Here is a 22,320-nt window from a genome sequence, read left to right on the forward strand (position 1 = left end):
AGCAGCAGAGGATCAACAGCTAAAATCACTGTTTTTGTGAATGTAGTCTGGTCTGTCTCTGTAGGGATCATTTCCATAATGCTGTCAGACTTTTACAATCTACTGGACATTTAGACACCAAATATGTACAAATAAGATCCAGGTTTAAAAATACAGGAGACCCCTTTTCACTGGTCTGTAGCTCCACAGTGACGACGTTTGGCTACAAAACATTTCCAGAAAAATCTAGAGATTTCCAGTGAGACAGTTCACACCCAAATGCTTTGGTCGGTGAAGCAGGTTAACATTTCCACCCGGTTCCAGTCTTTATGCTAAGCTAAGCTAGCAGAGACGTCGCAGAGTTTAGCTTTAAAGACAAAAGACAGTTTTATTTTATCATTTCAGTTTATTTGTAGTTAAAACAGAAGCAGGTAAACAAAAACAGCAGAAATGTGACAAAACAAAGGATCTCAGTTTCCTGCCAAACACACAGTCTGTAAAACCAGGAAGAGGAGGATGGTGATGAAGAGGCACTTCAGCTACAGGAGACATTTCACCGGCTTTGTAATGAAAAACTTAACAGCTCGTTTGGAGAGTTTCACTGGTTCATAAGATCTGATCGTAAACACGTCACGACCAAACCTTACCGCGTCAAAATATTTAGAACAAAAATGAATCATAAATATCCACTAAAACATTTACATACAGTCAAAGCTTCAGGAAACCAAAACAAAGAAACAAACCACCTGAGTGTACAAAATTATACAGAATGAACCTTTACCAGCACCAGCGTTTGGACGTTAACATTAAAGGGACAGTCCGTGTTGGGTGGGGTCACCCTCCATAGTCATTACCTACAGTATAGTGAAGATAGATGGGAAACTGAAACTGTTTTCTATCCACTCTCTTCAAAGCCACCAGACTCCATTCAGAAAAACAGTAATTTTACCTCACAGAAAACAGCACTAACTGGTCTACTGCTCCCTCGACTAGTCAGTTAGTTTGTGATATTGTGTCACTGTGGTGTTTTTAAATGGTCGATTCAGATCCAAACTAATTTGTTTGCTCTTTGATTGAAGCAGCAGCAACACAGTGAACCCCTGTCTTCTGCAAGGTAAAATTAATACTTTTGTGAATGGAGTCTGGTAGCTTTGAAGCAAGCGAAGAGAGGGTGTCTAAAAAGCTGCGTGACATCGATCTAAAGCGGTGAAAATATTCTAAATGTGGCGTCCACTTAAACTGGCGTTAAGGACCTCAGACAACCACACTGCAGACAATACGGACTGTCCCTTTAAGAGATTTTTCTCCTGCAGCTAATTGAGAAAATGGAGGAATTGATGAAGTGATTGATTACTGATCACCTTCTGGTAATGATACAGGTTTATTCTCTGGCTGATGACACTTATAAATAACCACAGATACTCAGTGACACTAAAACCGGTGAAACAAACACCCTCAGAGCTTCTTGTTCCTGATTGGCCGTCAGTTCTGACCAATCAGGGCTTCGTTTCCCTGAAGCTTCGAGAGCGAGCGACCCAGACGGGTTCAGAACAACAACGAGGACACAAACCCGGTCTTCCAGAACGTCGGCGCTTCCTCTTCCTCTCCAGACCTTCGCCGTTGGTCCCCGGGGCCGCCGCGGTCTCGTCACTTCTTCTGCACTTCCTGCAGCAGCTTCAGGGCGGCCGAGTTCTTTGGTTCCACTGTGAGCAGCTTGTTCAGGTCGTCCACACAGGCGGCCACGTCCTAAAGGACACACACAGGGTCACACAGGTAAAGGAGAAGTCTGTACTTTCAAACAGATCCTGATCTCTAAATCACTAGTAGGTTTGTAAAGTGTTGGAACTGGTCCAGTAGATCACACAAACAAAAGCAGATCTTATTCTAAGTGTGTGACAGCATTATGGAAAGGATCCCTACAGAGAGAGACCTGGAAGATCCTTTTGGTTTAACCACAAACAGCTGTTATATCGCTCTCTGCACACACACCAGACTACATTCACTAAAACACTGGTTTTACCTCACTGGACACAGGAGCTGCTGATGTAGAAGGTTGTGACTTTGGTGTTTTAATGAGGTAGTTCAGATCCAAACTAACCCTTTAAAACACCAAAGTCATGCAATAATACAAACAAACTAAACAATCGACAGAGCGGTAGACCAGCAGCTCCTCAGACATGTGGGGTAAAATTACTGTTTTTGTGAATGGAGTCTGGTGTGTTGAAGGAAGCGACAAAACCTGCGGTTGCAAAGACGGGAAGTGCTTTTATTTTGTGACCCCACCCTGAAGACCAGCGATGAAGACTCAAACACTCACCTTCAGCTCCTTGTGGGCCTGAGCCTTCCTGTAGAGAGCCTTCACGTTACCGCCGTCCATCTTCAGAGCCTCGTCACAGTCTGCGACGGCGTCCTGGTAACGCTTCAGCGCCAGGTAACACAGCGCCCTGAGGGAGGGAGAGATTGGCAAAATATTGTTTTTTTTATTTGTGTGGTGTTTTTGACTTGTGTGATTTAAGTCCAGTATGATCAATGATCTGATGAGTGTGGCTCGGTCACCCTGCGTGTTTACCGGTTAAAGGGTTAAGTGTGTGTGTGTGTGTGTGTGTGTGTGTGTGTGTGTGTGGCCCACCGGTTGGTGTAGGTCGTGACCTCCGTGGGGTTGTGTTTCAGGCTCTGGCTGTACTTCTCTATGGCCTTCTGGTGCTCTCCCTTCTTCACCAGGGCGTTCCCTTCGTCTTTCAGGGTCTGGCCTCGCTTCATGTCTTTATCACTGGGAGCTGACCACAGGAGGAAAAAACAAAAAACATCTGAATCGCCCTTTAAAGTTCACAAGCAGCTCTGGACTCGTGCACAGAAGAAGAAACCAGACGAGGAAGAGTGTGTTCACCTGCTGCAGCGCCCCCTCTGACTCACCAGACTCCACTCAAAAAAACAGTCATTTTACTTTGCAGAACAGGTGAGTTCTCTGTGCTACTGCTGCATCGATCAATGAGCTAACATGTCAGTTTGGATCTGAACTAATCATTTCACACAACATCACAAACAAACTAACCAATCGAGGCAGCAGTAGACCAGCAGTTGCTCATTTGTGAGGTAAATTTACTGTTTTTGTGAACAGAGTCTGGTGGCAAGTGAAAAAAAACAGCTTCAGTTAGACGACGAAATATTCTAAATATGGCGCACACTTTTTTTAGACGTGTTTAGGGCAGCAGGATTTTAGCTTCCTGAAAAACAGCTGTATTCTATATTTAGAATATTTTCACAGCTTCACATTCACACTGTCTGACAAGGAGCTTAGTCTGTTTCTTCTGTTCATTCGCTTCAGTCATTTTACCTCACAGAAATGAGCAGAAGCTGGTCTACTGCTGCCTTGATCAGTTTGTTCTTCTGTGATATTGTCTGACTTTGGTGTTTTAAATCATTAGTTCAGATCCAAACTGACATGTCAGTTCTTTGATAGAGGCAGCGGTAGCACAGTGAATTCCTGTGCTCTGCCAGGTTAAACGACTGTTTTTGTGAATGGAGTCTGGTGGCAAGCGAAGAAAGCAAGAACGGCTTTAGTTTCCCGTCTAAAAGACTGTTTGATGTCGATTTAAAGCTGTGATAATATTCTAAATATGGCGTACATTTAAACTGATACTGATTTTTACTGGTAGGCCATTTTTTAGGGAGGATAAAATCAGTTTTCCTGCTGCCCTCGTCCTCAACAGTGTCTGTGCCACACTTCAGATAAATAAAGAGATGTCAGATCGAGTTAGCGACAATTTAAATGACCGTGTGTCTCTGAGTTACCGGGTCTGTCGGCGTGTCTGGTGCCGTTCGGCTGCGGTGGAGCGTTTGTCGGAGCAGCTGCAGCTTTCTGGGCGAGTTTCTCTCTGACGGACAGAGGGACGGTGGGGATGGGTGGAAGCTTCTCTCTCCATGACAGACCGTCAGCCTCCGTGAGCGCCTTCACCATCCTGATCAACACAGAAAACACAGCCTGCTGTCAGTCGTCAATATTTCTACTCAGATGGAAACTAGCAGAAACAAGTTCACTGCTGCTGAGCGTGACTACGACTGATAAATAACATTACAGCCATTTATTCGGTTTCATTCTCCTGTAATTAAACATCATAGCTGCAAAAATGAGACCAGTTCTTCAGCATTTCTACCCCTGGGTCCTCTCTGTTCACATCCTGGAGTCTGAATGACTGGTAGGTACTAAAAGTGTTGGAACTGGTCCAGTAGATCACCTCAGCCTGCTAGTAGATCCTCTAAAAGTGCTTGTTTGATCCACTGACAGGCTCAGAGTGTTATTCTAAGTGTGTGACAGCATCATGGAAAGGATCCCTACAGAGAGAGACCTGGAAGATCCTTTTGGTTTAACCACAAACAGCACACACACCAGACTACATTCACTAAATCAGGGATTTTAGAGAACAGGACACCGGAGCTGCTGCTCTGCTGCTGCCTTGGTCTTTTAGTCTGTTCATGTTATTGTGTGTTACACAAATATTGTGTTGGATCTGAATTAACCTTTTTAAAAAACCGAAGTCACACAGTAACACAAACAAACTGCCTGATGGAGGCAGCAGCAGACCAGCAGCTCCTGTGTTCTGTGAGGTAAAATTAGTGTTTTTGTGAATGTAGTCTGGTGTGTCTGAAGAGAGTAAAGAGTGAACAGCTTCAGTTTCCCATCATAAACAGACTACGATGTAAAGTGGTGAAAATATCCTAAATATATTTGCACACAAAGTGATTAGATGAGCCTTTTTTAGGAGTGTACTGGACCAATTCCAACACTTTTAGTACCTTCCAGTCATTCAGACACCTGGATATGAACAGAGAGGACCAAGGGTTGGAAACACCAGATTTCTCCTTTAAGTTAGACGATGGGAGCAGCTCCTCGCTGTGTGAACACGTTGGTTTTGAGGTTCTCGGCCCCTGACAGGACTGGACACAGGTGTGAAACCGGCCCCAGTTACCTGTTGGTGCCGTCATGAGCGGCCGCTATGTTGCAGTCGACCTGCAGAGCCGTCTTGTAGTCGACGTACGCCTTGCGGTAATGCTCCAGAGCCTCGTAGGCAGCGGCACGGCGGAGCAGAGACTTGACGTTGAACGCGGACAACTCCAGAGACCTGAGAGAGAAGATTAACAACAATCAGGTGATTTTTAGCGAACAGGACAACAAGACTCAAACCTGCAGGAAACCATCAGCTCCTAACACACCTGTGTGTGTGTTTTATTCAGATTATTTGTCTGTTCATAATATTTGTAAAGCTAGTAATGATGCCATCCACAGATTAATCTATCAGTGTTTGGTCAATAAAATAGTGAAGAATTTTGTCCTGATTTTAAAGATGTTTACTGTCACAGAGCAGGAACAAGAAAACAAGAAATGTTTACATTCAGGAAGCTGGAATCAGATTTTTGTCTTTAAAAATAATGTCTCTGTTAGGATCCCTGCAGAGAGAGACCTGGAAGATCCTTTTGGTTTAACCACAAACAGCCGTTATATCGCTCTCTGCACACACACCAGACTACATTCACAAAAACAGGGATTTAACAGGGGAGCTGCTGGTCTACTGCTGCATCCATCAGAAGTTGGTTAGTAATATTGTGTGACTTTGGTGCTTTAAAGGATTAGTTTGGATCAAACACGATATTTGTGCAACACAAAAATTAGCCTATCGAGGCAGCGGTAGACCAGCAACTCCCGTGTTCTGTGAGATAAAATTGCTGTCTTTGTCAGTGGAGTCTGGTGTGTTTGAGGAAAGTGATATAACAGCGGTTTGTGGTCAAACGAGGAGTCAAAAACAAAACCCTGATTATTTAATAATGTGGTCTGACTAAAACCAAGTGACTCCACGTGGTGTGAAACGATTAAAACATGAACACACTTACTGGTTGCAGTCCTTCACACACTCCCCACAGTTTCCATCTTTCAAGTAGGCGGCTGCACGGTTTGAGTACAAAATGCTCAGATTCTCTGGGTTCTTTTTACCTGAACAGGAAATAACAGGAAATAAGAGTCTGAGTCAGGAAGTGGACTGAACATCATCTTCACACTGTGAAGCTCCTCATTTTACTTTATGAAGAACTAAAAAAAAAAAAAAAACATTAGAGATAAAGATTGTTATTCTAACAGCATCATGGAAAGGATCCCTACAGAGAGAGACCTGGAAGATCCTTTTGGTTTAACCACAAACAGCACACACACCAGACTACATTCACTAAAACACTAATTTACCGTTAGAGAACATGGGCGTTGCTGGGCTGCTACTTCCTGCTTGGTTAGTTTGTTTGTGTGACTTTGGTGATGTAAAGGGTTATTTCAGATCAAACACAATATTTAACAGGAAACAACAAAAACAACCATCGAGGCAGCAGTAAACCAGCAACTCCCTGCTCCCTACTCTACAAGGTAAAATTAGTGTTTTAGTGAATGTAGTCTGGTGTGTGTGCAGAGAGCGATATAACAGCTGATTGTGATTAAACAAAAAGGATCTTAAAGGTCTCTCTCTGCAGGGATCCTGAGAACACATGCCTGGAAGCTTTGCTGCAAGTCACCCCCCCCCCTCTCCTGTCTGTCTATCGAACAAAGTATAAAAATACCAAAAAACTAAATATAGCCTTTATTAAAGGGAAGAAAGCATCAATGTAAAAGCTGAATCCCAACATCTCAATGGTTGTTTGTGTGTTTTTGTGGTATAATTCAATACTTTAATGTTTCCTGAGTTACTTTCTATATAAAACATTAGAGTGGCTTAAAGAGCATCTGACTGGAGTAAAACCACCGTCTGTTGAACTGGTCCGTCTCCATATTAAACAGAGATACTGTGTGATCGGACCAGTGTTGCTGCTTCCACTGAGGACACACAGTGAACATGTGTGTGTGATGTTCGCTGACACTCACTGTTCTTCTCCAGCTCCCTGATGGCCTGGCTGTACAGGCTGGTGGCCTCTCCATACTGGCCCATCTTGAAACATTCATTTCCAGTTTGTTTCAGCTCGGCCCACGAGCGGGACTTCTGTTTCTGAGGCATCTCTTCCTTTTAAATCAGTGATCTGAAGAGACAACACGTGAAAATAACATTTATCAATCACACGAAAAACCACATCTTCAGGGGAAAGTACGTCCACTTCAGGTGCCTGTTTTAACCACTGCCACCAAACCCTGTTTAGTGTTAACTAACCCTTTAAAACACCAACACACAACAACATCAGTGACTGTTAAACTGCGTGGTATGATGTTCAACAGATTAAACCTGAGATAAGATGCTGGATTAAACTGCTTTAGTTGTATTAAACTGTCTATATTAAACCAGGTTAACCCCAAACTACCCGTTTACCCCTGGTTTACCTGGTTAGCATACCGACATACGTAAAATATCTTTCTGTTAGCTAAACTAGGTTAGCTGTGTAGTAGCCTGGCACCAGGTGCTAGCTGCTAATAGTAGCTAAAGCTCATTATGTTTATGACAGTGCGTCATAGCTACAACTACAGGTTCACATTAAAGGGGGGGGGGCACACCTGTAGCAGGTTTTAACCTTTACTGTGGGAGGGGGGGGGCACACCTGTGTTATTCCACCTTTTTGCTGCCTCATTGCTAAGTTAGCTCCTTAGCTAACTTGTGCTAATTCAAGTGGCTTTCGAACGTATTTTCAGCTAGCTAACGAAGCTAAGTTAGCTATCCGGCTACACGCTGCAAATTAGCCAGCTATGCTAATGCTAAGTTAGCCAGCTATGCTAACGCCGGGCAGCTCCCACCTCTTACCGGCTGCTGGTTCTGCACAGCGCGGAGTCCTCCTCTGTCTCTGCCGGCTACCGGCTAACGTTACCGGCCTCAACAACTATCTCCCCCCGGTGTGTCCGGTTCTCATGCTGCCGCTCCTTCACTCTCACGCCGCTTCCCTCAGCCTGTCCGGGTCCGTGTGTGTGTGTGCGGGGGGGGGGGGCGGTACCGGGACACCGAGGGGGGTCGGTTTCACTTTCCGTCACGGTGCGTTCATGTCCTTCAGAAACTGTCGGACTTTTGGCTTTTGAAACAGTGGTGAAGGAATTAATTCATCTAATTGATCAATCAATTAAGTGAAATGTATAAATAATAATATAATAATGATTTCCTGCAGCAGAAACATGTGACAGTGGATTAATAAGCAGGTTATTTCTTACTGAAATATAAAGTAATATAAAATGTGAGTAAGTGCTTTTCCTGTATTTCTGGTTTATATTATTTTATTTTTATGCTTCACTTCATTTCACAGCTTTGATTGATTTACAGATTCAGATGATCAATACAAAATAAAACCAAAGAATAAAGTTTATAGGATAAAATCAAACTGTATTGATCTTTAGAGACGATTCACAAACTATCGGGTTGCAAATAAAGTAGAAACTAAAATGATCTCCACCTTTAAAAGGTTTGTCCGCCTCCCCTCAGAGCTTTATTTGTGAATGTCCCACGGCCCTGAACGCCTCCTGAGGCAGGGAGCACTTTGGTTTCTATTTTGGAGAAGCAGCTCATGTTGGCTCAGCCTGTCTGAGGCTGCTGCACTTTCTGTCCCTGAAAGTGGGGCTGCACGGATAAACTGCATTTTCCTCTCAGTCATTTCTGCCTGTTTGCTGCCGGTAACAGAAACAAACACACGTTCGAGAGAAAATATAAAACTAGAGAGACCACAGACAGAAAACAATATTATTAATAATAATAATAATTACATATATGCAGGGTAAATACCTATAGTATACAGGTATGATAAATATGACCATGCCTCACACCTTATTTGACCTCATTCACATGCCATAAAGTCACTAACACACTTATTCAGTCATTTATTTGTGATTTCAGGTTGTTTTTGAGTCTTTAAATGTTGCTCTAATGGATTTAAAATGTGTTTAAAAGGTGTGAGAAAGACCCAGCTGCCATCACGTGTACGCTTCATCGATTAAATCCAACTTGGATCAATAATGTGGAGCCTTTTCCTTCGACTTCATCCTCAACATTTCCACTTTATTTCCCAAATGCATCAGAAATATCTTCCTCCTCAGGTTTATTATTTCTTGCTTGTGGCTCTGAGAGTGAAAGTTTGACTTTATTCTCAAATTGAAGCAAATCTTCCTCTTTTCTTTTCCCCCAGATGTCCGACACTAAAACGCTCAATGAACTCATTATCAACTGGAAGTAAATTCTATTCATGCAGCTGAGATACACAACATTTCTTTAAATAAATGCTCGTAAACAACAGAAGACGTGAACAAGGATGTAAAAACTGCAGCAGAATAAAGAGGAAGATCAGGAAGCATCAGTTTATTTCATCTGTTCGGTGAGTTAAAAACCCATCGAGGTCTTTAAACGTCCGTTTATCTGTTTGGATATTTAGAATAAAAGCTTTCAAAGCTCCACCCACAGCAGAGAAAACCAACAAGTGGAACAAACAGCAGACAAAATAAAGAGAAAACAATTAAAGATTGATGGGTTATGTTGAATCGATGCATAAAGAGGAGTATTTTATTTATACTGTTGATACGTGCAGGCAGCTTCAGGAGAGTTCAGGAATAAAGTCATTTTATGTTTTTGGAGGAAAAATGAGGCGTTTTAATGATGAATGTTGTGAAACTGGACGTCTGGTTTCACAAATAATTGAATATTTTGTCTTTTGGTGCTTCAGCTCCTGATAGTTTTGACATTACCTGCTTGTTTGTTAGTTGCTTCAGATATTTCCCTAAAAAACACGTTTTTATGACCTTATTCTCATAATGTGGTTTTTTTTATAGTAAAATTACGACTTTATTCCTGTTATCTGCTTCCTGTGTCGTTTGTTATTCATCATTATTTAGACATTAGAAGTGGACTGGACCAAAAACACATTCATGTTCACTGCAGTCAGACAAACGTGGATCAGAAATGAAACTTGTGTTTCCAGGTGTTCACACCTGACAGGTGTCAGCAAAACCTCACGAAACGTAAAAAAACCAGCAAAAAGCTTCTTTTAAGGCGCAAAGTTTCATGTAAACTAAAATCTTTTCTGCAGAGATGCAAGAGGTCAGCGGTTACATCAGACAGACAGACAGACAGACAGACAGACAGACAGACAGACAGACAGACAGACAGACAGACAGACAGACACACACACACACACACACACACACACACACACACACACTCTCTCTAACGGTCCTCAATGAGGTCTCTGGCTTTCTGCAGGTTGTGGTCGACGGCTCCGTCTAAGAACTGAACCCAGGTCAGCTGGGACTCCCCACACACATGACTGGACCTGAACACACCGAGACAAAGGAGACAGTTCTCGTTTATGCTTTTATGTCAGAAGAAGAAGAAGAAGAAGAAGAAGAAGAACGTGACTCTGATCGCTTTCCGTCATGATTTGTTTCCCTTTTTACGGAAACATTTAAAGGAGTTGTGACTTTATTTCGTCGTCATCTTCCCTTTAATTACAAGCTGAAGGTAAAAAACGCCTCCTGTATAATGTGGAGGAACACTTGTTATGTTAGTTCACAAACATAAACACAGTACGTGAGTCAGTCTCACCTGACGATCCCCAGAACTTTCTTTAGCAGAGCAGCCAACGCAGACGCCTGTGGAGAAACACGCTGCTGTTAACATGTTCATGGTTAATGATTTAAATAGATTAATGGGATGAAGCGAGCTGCCGCTGATCTGAAGCAACAGATATCTGATAACGCCGCAGAGCGTCACATAAGGAGTGTGAAGTGTTCTAGCAGAGGAGAAGCTGCTGCTGGCTGTAAGATTACTGTTGTTGAACGTCCCCTAATATGAAAAATGGAGATTTTAATGTCTTTTCAGCTTAAATGTGTACTCTGAGTAAGATCGCCCTCTTTCTGTTTCTCCTGCTCTGTCTTTCATTAAACGTGTGTGAAAACACGCCGTTTAAATCCTTTGGCTCCCTTTATGCCGTCACAACAGGATCACCAGACTCCATTGACAAAAACGCTAATTTAACCACACAGAACACAGACGTTTCTAGACTCAATGCTGTGACTTTGGTGGTTTAACATGTTAGTTTGGATCCAAAATAACTGTTTCAAACGCCAAAGTCAGACAATAACACAAAATAAATGGACTAATGGAGGCGGCGCTGGACCAGCAGCTCCTGTGGTCTGCTACGTAAAATCAGTGTTTTTGTCAATGGAGTATGGTGTGTCTGCAGAGAGCGATATATTGTGAGAATAACACACTTTTCTCCTTCTGATTTATTGTGTTTTGTGTAAAAATGATTTCCTCTTGAGGGCCAACAGAGATCCTGACTGCACACCGTCAAACCTTTGACCTGATCTGCTTCACTGAAGGCTGAACCTGTTTCTATACGGTGGTGTGTGTGTGTGTGTGTGTGTGTGTGTGTGTGTGTGTGTGTGTGTGTGTGTGTGTGTGTCTTACGACGGTCTGTACTGTGCTGTAGTCCATGGGCGGGTAGAGACAGAGAGCCAGATCATCAACACTGAGGACAAAACACAGCAAAAACTCTAAAGTCTGGTTTAGCCCACTTGGAGTGTGCCAGTGTTATCCTGGGCTAAGTGCAGTGTGTGTGTGTGTGTGTGTGTGTGTGTGTGTGTGTGTGTGTGTGTGTGTGTGTGTGTGTGTGTGTGTGTTCCCACCCTGGGCTGATTTCCTTGCTGATGTCACCCAGGTCGTCGAGCTGCGCCCGGGTCTGAGACGTGCTGACGTCACCGTTGGCTTTAACGGCAGCCGTCAGCTTCCTCAGACACGCCGCCGCCGCCTTCATCAGCCCCTGGCACGGACCAATCACACGCCGGTCCTTCTCCGACCAGTAAGTGTCCTGGTTGCCTCGAGGCTCCACTCCTTCCTGGTCATCATCGAGCACGTCGCTGAACGGGTCCAGGGGCTCGGATAACGACTGTGGGGGAGGAATCCACATAAACACGTTAAAGGATGAAAATAATCATCAGATTCTTTATGGATTAAAGTAAATATGTCACTTATTTGATGGTATTAGTGGATTCATCCGCCGCTGAAAGTAGTCCCCACTGTGCCCTCCAGTTTGTTTGATAAAAACTACAGTGAGCCGTTTTGACCATGAAACTACACATTATGGTGTCTGACAGCATTATGGAAAGGATCCCTACAGAGAGAGACCTGGAAGATCCACAAACAGCCGTTATATCGCTCTCTGCACACACACCAGACTACATTCACTAAAACAGGGATTTTACAGGGGAGCAGCTGGTATTTGTGTAACACACAAAAACACAAACTTAGTAACGAACTGAGGCAGCAATAAACCAGCAGCTCCTGTGTCCTGTGAGCTAAAATCCCTGTTTTAGTGAATGTAGTCTGGTGTGTGTGCAGAGAGCGATATAACGGCTGTTTGTGGTTAAACCAAAAGGATCTTCCAGGTCTCTCTCTGTAGGGATCCTAACAGAAAAAATATTGGGCTGTTGAAGACAAAAATCTGATTCCTACGAATCATTCAGACACCAGGATGTGGACAGAGAGTTCTCCCTTAATAACAACCTGCCAGTTATCTTCTAGTGTTGGGCCAGGAAATGTGATGTCATCTCTCAACTGTGTGTGTGTGTGTGTGTGTGTGTGTGTTTACCTGTTCCATTTCCTCGATGGCGTCTTTCACGACTCCCGTCTGAGCAGACAGAACCACCAGCACTGCTGCCTTATTGTCTGTGGAACACACAAAATGACCGTTTTTGTCAATGGAGTCTGGTGGCTTTGAATTTCGGATAATTTTCTCTGTTGCTATTTATATCATATCTACTTATTAATTGTGCCGTCTACCTGTCGAAACAGGTGTGCTGTGACTGTAAACTAAACCTCCGGGTATCAGATCAGAGGTGAATATTTAGACGGATTATTCCTTTAATAGCTGAACTGACCTCGAGGTAACTGGTCAAACTGGTCACAGGCCGACCACACACTTCCTGTAGACGTCAGCTGGTCCTGAGTCAGACTGGAAACAAACAAAGTCACACTGAGTCCTGAACCAGGTGACAGTTTCACATCAGGTGTCATGGCGACGTGTGCGTGTGTGTGTGTGTGTGTGTGTGTGTGTACCTCTGCAGCGGTGAGCTCAGGATGACCTCCAGCAGCTGAGCGACTCCGTTCAAAACCTCGACTGTGGCGTCTCTGACCTGACGACGCAGGCTGACACCTGACACACACACACACACACACACACACACACACACACACACACACACACACACACACACACCGGTAATATTAGCTCACAGAACGCAGGAGCTGCTTCAATCAGTTAGTCGGTTTGTGTTTTTGTGTGACTTTGATGTTTTAAAGAGTTGGTTCTGTGTTCTGCAAGCTAAAATGACTGTTTTTGTCAGTGGAGTCTGGTGTCTTTGAAGAGAGCGATTACAGACTTTGTAGCTCATTAGAGAGAGTTATTAACATCATGGAAAGGATCCCTACAGAGAGAGACCTGGAAGATCCTTTTGGTTTAACCACAAACAGCACACACACCAGACTACATTCACTAAAACAGGGATTTTAGAGAACAGAACACAGGAGCTGCTGGTTTATTGCTGCCTCAGTTCGTTACTAAGTTTGTGTTTTTGTGTGTTACACAAATATTGTGTTCGATCTGAAGTAACTCCTTAAAACAGTACAGTCACAAAATAACACAAACTGACTGACTGACTGAGGCAGCAGTAGACCAGCAACTCTCCTGTAAAATCCCTGTTTTAGTGAATGTAGTCTGGTGTGTGTGCTGTTTGTGGTTAAACCAAAAGGATCTTCCAGGTCTCTCTCTGTAGGGATCCTTTCCATGATGCTGCCACACACTGGTGGGGACTGGTGGGGTTACCTTGGCTCTTGGGAAGCCAGTAATAGACTGTAGACAGAGTCAGGACACTCTTCAGGATGGACTCTGAAAACTTGCCTGCGTCCTGCACAGAGGAAGGTCGACACATGGAACAGAAAGTTAGCGTGGAAATATCAGAACAAGCGCCGTCACAGCAGACATACAGTCATGCCCAAATCTAACCAATCAGACACGGAGGTCTGTACAGACTGAACGTCGTGTCTGGTTCCTAAAGTAAGATGGCGACCGCCAAAATGCCAAAATTGAGGCTTCAAAATGGCGGCCAACAAACCAGCTGGTGACGTCGCAGTGGCTTCTTGATACAGTCTGTGGTTTGAGTTATTTTCTAGTGAAAGATTCATGCTGTTTCTCGTCCACCTCATCAAACAAATCAACAGATCGTTGGTTTTATGCCGTGACACTGACGGATAGACGGCCTGAGGTGGTTTAACCGAGCGGAGGAAGAAACTGTTGGAGAGTAAAACTACAGACGACAGACGCCTCTTCTGCCTCCACGTGTCCCGGTGCCCGTCATTACTATCGACTTCTCTGCAGCTTTAACGTGTTTAAACCAACCAGAGCTGGTGAACGATGAGCTCTGAAAGGCCTCGATAAGGTGCGGCGGTACTCTGACCTGCTGTGACGGCAGCGGAGGTTTGGAGAAGGCGAGGCTGAGCTTGGTGGCTTCCTGGGACACCGCCTTCACGGCCTGGTCTGAGGACACAAGAGACGCCATCAGAGACCGTTAGTACTGGACAGCACATTAAAAAAGGTGAAACAGGATGATGATGGTGATGATGATGATGATGATGATGATGATGATGATGAAGCTTTATATAAGGAGGGCTCTCAAAAAACACATTTATGGAATAAATAAATAAATAAATATTATCTGGTTGGAAACAGAATCTAAACAAACAAACACAAACATGAACGAGTTGTTTGATATAAAAGTTATGAAAACTTTTGATTTTGACAGCTGGTAGTAGAACAGGAGTTCTAGGGTGGGAACATGGAGGGAACAAGGTGGGAACATGGTGGGAACATGGAGGGAACATGGTGGGAACATGGTGGGAACATGGTGGGAACATGGAGGGAACAAGGTGGGAACATGGTGGGAACATGGGGGGAACATGGTGGGAACATGGGGGGAACATGATGGGAACATGGAGGGAACAAGGTGGGAACATGGTGGGAACAAGGTGGGAACATGGAGGGAACATGGTGGGAACATGGAGGGAACAAGGTGGGAACATGGTGGGAACATGGGGGGAACATGGTGGGAACAAGGTGGGAACATGGTGGGAACATGGAGGGAACAAGGTGGGAACATGGTGGGAACATGGGGGGAACATGGTGGGAACAAGGTGGGAACATGGTGGGAACATGGTGGGAACATGGAGGGAACAAGGTGGGAACATGGTGGGAACATGGGGGAACATGGTGGGAACATGGGGGGAACATGATGGGAACATGGAGGGAACAAGGTGGGAACATGGTGGGAACAAGGTGGGAACATGGAGGGAACATGGTGGGAACATGGAGGGAACAAGGTGGGAACATGGTGGGAACATGGTGGGAACATGGAGGGAACAAGGTGGGAACATGGTGGGAACATGGTGGGAACATGGAGGGAACAAGGTGGGAACATGGTGGGAACATGGGGGGAACATGGTGGGAACATGGGGGGAACATGATGGGAACATGGAGGGAACAAGGTGGGAACATGGTGGGAACAAGGTGGGAACATGGAGGGAACATGGTGGGAACATGGAGGGAACAAGGTGGGAACATGGTGGGAACATGGGGGGAACATGGGGGGAACATGATGGGAACAAGGTGGGAACATGATGGGAATATGGAGGGAACATGGTGGGAACCAGGAAACTACATGGGGACCAAGTGGTAATGGGGGAACATCATTTGGCCGAGAGAGGAGGATGAAGATAAGGATGAAGATGAGGATGAAGAGGAGAATGAAGATGAAGATGAGGATCGACTGGACTCAACTCAGAGTGTCCCAGAAGTTGCAGAGGTTAAACGCTCCGTCGGACTCGTTAGATTCTCCATCTGAGGACGGAAACGAGCTGCAGGTTAAATTTGTGGATGAATTTCTGTTTGCTAACAGTTAGCAAACAAACAGGAAGCTTAGAGAGGACAAATTGAAGAACAACAGCAGATATAAAAGCACTTATAGATTATGTGTTCATGTGTAGTTAGAGTGTTAAATCTATAATCAATAACCGCTGAGTTAAAGCTAAATTTAGCACGTTTAGCTCGCCATGCTAACATGCTAGCTGCTAGGCTAACGGGCGTTTTTACCTCTGACTCGGTCTCGGACGCACTGAATGGAGTTCAGGACGTTCCGCAAAGACGCGTTTTCAGCGAAGTTATCGGCACTCATGTCCCCACGCTGATCGATACATAAGATATCCACGAGACTGTTCGATACCTGCGTGTTGTGGAACTACAGAAGGACAGGAAGTTCAGCCGGGGACGATTATAGAGGGAGCACCGAGAGGGGACGAATTAAAAGGAGACACATTCAAGACGCTTTAGTGACACCTGCTGGTGAAACTCTGTTACTGCGATAATACCAATACTGACACTAGTACTGCTAGTACTACTACTACTAATACTAGTATTAGTACTACTAGTGCTAGTACTAATACTACTCATAATGATAATAATAATAGTGTGTATTTTAATATTATCTAGTAATAATAATACATAATACAAAATAATAATGATACACAGGGGAGGCCTGTAATATTTTTTATGTAATAATAATAATAATAATAATAATAATAATATCGATCCCCTCAGGTGAGTTTACAGCAGCAGGTATCCTTCTGCTCTCCTCCTCCTTAACAGATATTTACCTTATTATATTTATGTATATATAATTTATTTATATATTTATATATTTGTTTAAGAGATTTTTTAAGTATATTTGACTTCTACTGGCACAGTGATATTTACCTTTTTATTCGTATTTTTATTTTTAAAATAAATAGTATGTCTCCATCTCTCTCAGCTGATTTCATGTGCAGGAGCATTGAACAGACACACGGTGGCGCTCTGATCAAAGACATCAGCTCGTTTCATGTTAAAATAACAGAAACATAAATGAATAAAAATACTTTTGTTTTTATTTTTAGTTCATTTTGACTTTTTTAGTTTCACTTTAGTTTCAGTCAGTTTTTTGAGTGGGTTTAATTTTTAATGTGATGTGTTTTAATTTATTTTATTTTTCATTAGTTTTAGTTTAGTATTTCTGGGACTAAAGTGAAAAAATATTGTGTAATAAAAATGTTCACTCTAATTTTAGTTTGTTTTAATAATAAAACAAACACAGTTTAAATTAGTTATTTTTTAAAGTCTTGTTTTTGTTAACAAAAACATTTTTTGATATAAAAGTCCTGTTGCTCTATAAAGAACCTGTTTTAACACTAATAATAAAATCTCAATAACGATATATTATTTAAATAATTTTCTAACATGATGTTATGAACTTGTTTACCTTCACGACTTCGTTTCTCTAAAAAAAAAAAAAACATTTATTTATATGTAAAGAAAACAGCTGCAACAGACTTCATTTAAAAATGAGCGTCTTCCTTTAAAGTCAATAATATTTTAACAGTAAAACAATTTAATGGTAATATTTTAATGATGATAAAACATTTGTTTTAATATAAAAAATCCTGTTATTCTATAAATAATGTGTTTTAATAGTAACATAATAGTAATATTTTAATGAAAATATATTTTAACAGTAATATTAATATTTATTAGTAATATTTTAATATATTCTATAAAGAACCTGTTTAATGGCTGCGTTTCTATAAAATAAAATTAAAAACACATTTATTCATATATAAGAAAACATCAGATCAGATCTCTTCTGGAGGTTCACAGATCTTTAGTTTCTGTTTCTACATTCACTGTTGTTCTGGATCAACATGTTTTCTGTCTTTATTTAGTCTCATCTGATGAACAACATGTCTGATTCCTGGATTTTCTGTGATTAAATCAGCGTCAGACTGACGGGGAATTGAAGCTGTTCTCTCTTTGTCTTTGCTCACTTCATAGCCACCAGACTCCATTGACAAAAACATTCATTTTACCTGGCAGGAAACTGGAGTTGCAGGAGTGCTGCTGCCTTGATCTGGTAGTTTGTTTGTGTTATTATGTGACTTTGGTGTTTTAAATGGCTAATTTGGATCTAAAATAACGTGTCGCTTCACTGATTGAGGCAGCTGTAGCACCACAAACCCCCGTGTTCTGCGAGGTAAAATTACTGTTTTTGTGAATTGAGTCTGGTGGCTTTGAAGAAAGCAAAGTTTCCCATCAGTCTGACAGCGATTTGAAGCTGTGAAAATATTCTAAGTTAGGTTTTTTAGGAGGCTAAACTCTGTTTTCCTGCCCCCCCCCCCTCGTCCACAGCTGTACAGTAATACAGTACAGTAACTGTAGGTAATACTCTCACTATCAAGGAGAAGGTCAAATAGTTGCTTTAAATCCAGCTGCAAACCTGCAGAACATCAGCCGACAGCAAAGACTGCAGATAACATATCTCCCTGAGCCAGTTTAACACAAACCTTAGTTTATGTTTGACGTCGTCATGCGGCGGAAGTTTCTACTATATAAGCTCATGTTACATGTTACACACACACACACATACACACAGACACACACACAGACACACACACACACACACACACACACACACACACACACACAGACACACAGACACACACACACACACACACACACACACACACACACACACACACAGACACACACACACACACACACACACACACACACACACATACACACAGACACACACACAGACACACACACACACACACACACACACACACACACACAGACACACAGACATAACAGACGGAGTGTCGTAACACCCAGAAACATTTTGTCCTCTCAGACACAAACCAGCTCGCTCTGATTCAGTCTAACAGCAATCAGGATTCAGTGTAAACTGAAAAGTCTGAACTATGACGCTGAGTTATAGTAACACACACACACACACACACACACACACACACACACACACACACACACACCTTGCAAAATAACATTATCAGTGGTTGTTGAGCAAGTTGCTATTGACGAAAGTTGTTCAGTCAGCGTTGCTCTATCAGTGCTTTTGTCCCAAAAAGCTCGTAAACGCACTGAGATGTCCTAACACACACACACACACACACACACACACTGAGACACACACACACACACACACACACACACTGAGACACACACACACACACACACACACACACACACACACACACACACACACTGACACACACACACACACACAGCATATCTGACACTGTTGGGGACGTACCACGTCAGGAGGTAAACCGATGACAGCGTGTGCTCTAACAGAACCTCACAATGCACTGAGGGGTTGTTATGAAAAATGTTGCTTTGTTAACAATAAAGCATTTTTCTAATTATTGACTAGTTGTTTCTAATAAATCAGCGTCTTGAGTGAAGCACAGAATTTGCAACAACTGCACCTGATCACAGTAGGTCCACTAAAAGAGCTTGTTTGATCCACTGACAGGCTCAGAGTGTTATTCTCAGTGTGTGACAGCATCATGGAAAGGATCCCTACAGAGAGAGACCTGGAAGATCCTTTTGGTTTAACCACAAACAGCACACACACCAGACTACATTCACTAAAACAGGGATTTTAGCTGACAGGACACAGGAGCTGCTGCTCTGCTGCTGCTTCCATCAGATAGTTATTTTGTGACTTTAGTGTTTTAAAGATTTAAGTTCTGATCCAAACTAACCCTTAAAAACACCAAAGTCACAACAACTAAACCACCAACTTCTCTGTTCTGCAAGTTAAAATGACTGTTTTTGTCAATGGAGTTCTTCCATTGAACCAGAGGCTCTGCTGATGTTGACCTTAGTTGTCGGTGTGTTGATGTTGTGGTGGCATCACTAAGCTAACGTTAGCTAGCGTCGCTGGCTGTTGGCGCTGAAGGGAGGCGAAGTGTTCAGGAGCCAATAAACGTCTCAAATGTTTTCAAAAAACATCCTTAATTTAGACGTCAGTCAGAAGCTACGGGAGTGTTTTATTTTCTTAAATTATAATCTGGTCACACAGTGGAACACAAGCAGATTAATACCTGTAAACTGTCACACATGACACCTTCAAGTACTATTACTGCTATGAAATACTAGTGTTTTTGTACACGTTAGTATCCCTTGTTACTGTCGGTGCAAACGTTAACGAATGTTTAAAGCTCCTCTGGGAGTTTTATGACGACTGTTGCACAATATAATTCATAAAACACTTGAGCAGAAGTTATGTAACTTTCATTTGTACCACCGAGCAGTTTTCTGTCCCGTCGGTCCATTTTTATGTGTGTGTGTGTTAAATCAGATGTGTGCGATGTTCCTGCATTAAAAAGGACAAAAGCAGTTTGTTTCCAGAAATAACATCCGTACTACAACCGCCGAAATCAGAATAAAGACTAATTTAATCAACCATCTTGGCAACTGGACCTGAATTAAATTCCAAAATTACTTTTCCAAATAATTTCTTGTGTTTATAACAAATCAAACATTTCATGTCTGTTTCTTTCAATGACATTTGTTCACTAGCGACGACGTGCAGCAGCAGCCAATGAGGTGATTGTTCAGCTTCTATCTGATTGATCCGACCACGTCGACCGCTTCCTGCAGGTATTCAGCACACGATAAAGACACTAAAAGATCATTAAAAGATCATTAGAGCTGGAGCTGCTGTTGGTGGTTTATGTAGAAATGGGGGTTAGAAATAAAATAAACTGATAAGGTCATAAAGTCAGTGAGGTGGTCTGAATGAATGGAATCATGAAATAAATTCAAAAACATTAACTACAAACAGTCTAGTTGGTTTGACTGATTTAAATAAAAGTTTAATCAATACAAATCAAGTGACATTTAGTCAATGGATCCTCCTTATATGATGCCCAAATTTACGTCAAGATCAATAAAATATCTATCGCCATTATTACTGCTGTAACTAATAATACTTTTATCTAATAATAATAATGCTGCTAATTCCACTCCAACTTTAACTCTCAGTACTTTTTTACCTTTAAAGGCTAAATGTGCGTTTGTCTTTGTTCTCACACTCACACACTCACACACACACACACACACACACACACACACACACACACACACACTCACACACACACTCACACACACACACACACACTCACACACTCACACACACACACACACACACACACACACACACACACACACACACACTCACACACGCTGACCTTTGACCTCGCTCAGACGAGCCCCTGTCTCAGAGCCAATAGGAAGGAGGTCAGCCAAGGCGCTGCCCACGTCACGGTCCGGCCGACGGCGGCGACGGACCCTGAACTTACATCACTGAGAAATGTGGGTGAAAGATCAGCAGAAAAGACTCCGAGAAAAAAGCCATTTTACAGCTGAGATCAGACTTTGACCTTTAGTATTTTTATTGTTTATATACAAGTATAATGTATATATAATGTGTATAATGTGTATAATATATATATATATAATATAATGTATATATGATGTGTATAATGTATATGTATAATATATATAATGTATATGTGTATATAACAGATATATAATGTATATAATGCGTATATAACATGTATATAATGTGTATTATATATAATGTATATAACATATATATAATGTGTATAATATATAATGTATATATAATGTGTATGTGTATATAATGTGTATAATATATGTATATAACATATATAACGTATATAATGTGTACTATATATAATGTATATAACATATATAATGTGTATTATATATAATGTATATAACATATATATATAATGTGTATAATTCATATATACTTTGTAGGGTTAGACCTAAATACGGACATTAGAGTCAGTCTCTGTCTAAAGAAAATAAAATGAAGTCAATAAAAAACCCCAATAACAGAATTGACTTTAATCTCAGCAGCTCGTCCATCAGTCAGGAGGTTCGATCCGGTTCGACGTGTCTTTGGACTGAAGACACTGAACCCAAGTGAAGCAGCTTCAGTGAGAAAGAAAAGTTTAGACTCATCCTGAATGAATGAATGAATGAATGATGTAATAATGTGATGATGTAATAATACATAGAAAGGTACAACTACTGATGATTTACCTGCCTGTCTGTCTCTGCCTGTCTGTCTCTGCCTGTCTGTCTGTCTGTCTGTCTGAGGGAAGACAGACAGACAGATGACGTCACGTCCTGCTGCTGATTAATCATTCACAGTTAACAGAGAAGAGCAGGTTCATGCAAATAGCCAAGAGGACGACCCCCCCCACACCTCCTCCCCCCTACACCTCCACACACCTCCTCCCCCCTACACCTCCTCACACCTCTCTCCTCCCTCCTCCCTCCTCCTCCCCCCTCCTCCCTCCTCCCTCCTCCCCCTGTTGTGGGTCATCCCAGACTATAAAGAGAACAAACCCTCTGCTGGACTCCAAACAGACG

The 22,320-nt window shown here is 42.3% G+C and overlaps 2 protein-coding genes across 2 annotated transcripts; both read right to left on the minus strand.

Annotated features, from left to right (window-relative positions):
- Positions 1-365: 365 nt before the first annotated feature.
- tomm34 (translocase of outer mitochondrial membrane 34) lies at positions 366-7,910 on the minus strand. The gene is made up of 8 exons (XM_070841606.1): positions 7,740-7,910; positions 6,878-7,029; positions 5,866-5,965; positions 4,947-5,099; positions 3,772-3,938; positions 2,609-2,756; positions 2,297-2,423; positions 366-1,725 (listed from the first exon to the last, which is right to left on the minus strand). The coding sequence occupies exons 2-8, from the start codon at positions 7,005-7,007 to the stop codon at positions 1,627-1,629; spliced, it is 924 nt and encodes a 307-aa protein (XP_070697707.1). The 5' UTR covers positions 7,008-7,029; positions 7,740-7,910; the 3' UTR covers positions 366-1,626.
- A 1,347-nt stretch (positions 7,911-9,257) lies between these two features.
- ccndbp1 (cyclin D-type binding-protein 1) lies at positions 9,258-16,239 on the minus strand. The gene is made up of 11 exons (XM_070845846.1): positions 16,111-16,239; positions 15,799-15,858; positions 14,423-14,502; positions 13,792-13,873; positions 13,026-13,122; positions 12,848-12,921; positions 12,559-12,635; positions 11,597-11,856; positions 11,379-11,439; positions 10,512-10,558; positions 9,258-10,239 (listed from the first exon to the last, which is right to left on the minus strand). Exons 1-11 carry the CDS (start codon positions 16,190-16,192, stop codon positions 10,134-10,136), a joined length of 1,026 nt encoding a protein of 341 aa, XP_070701947.1. The 5' UTR covers positions 16,193-16,239; the 3' UTR covers positions 9,258-10,133.
- Between the last annotated feature and the right edge of the window lie 6,081 nt (positions 16,240-22,320).

Source organism: Pempheris klunzingeri, chromosome 2 (assembly GCF_042242105.1).
Source record: "Pempheris klunzingeri isolate RE-2024b chromosome 2, fPemKlu1.hap1, whole genome shotgun sequence".
Lineage (NCBI taxonomy): Eukaryota > Metazoa > Chordata > Actinopteri > Acropomatiformes > Pempheridae > Pempheris > Pempheris klunzingeri.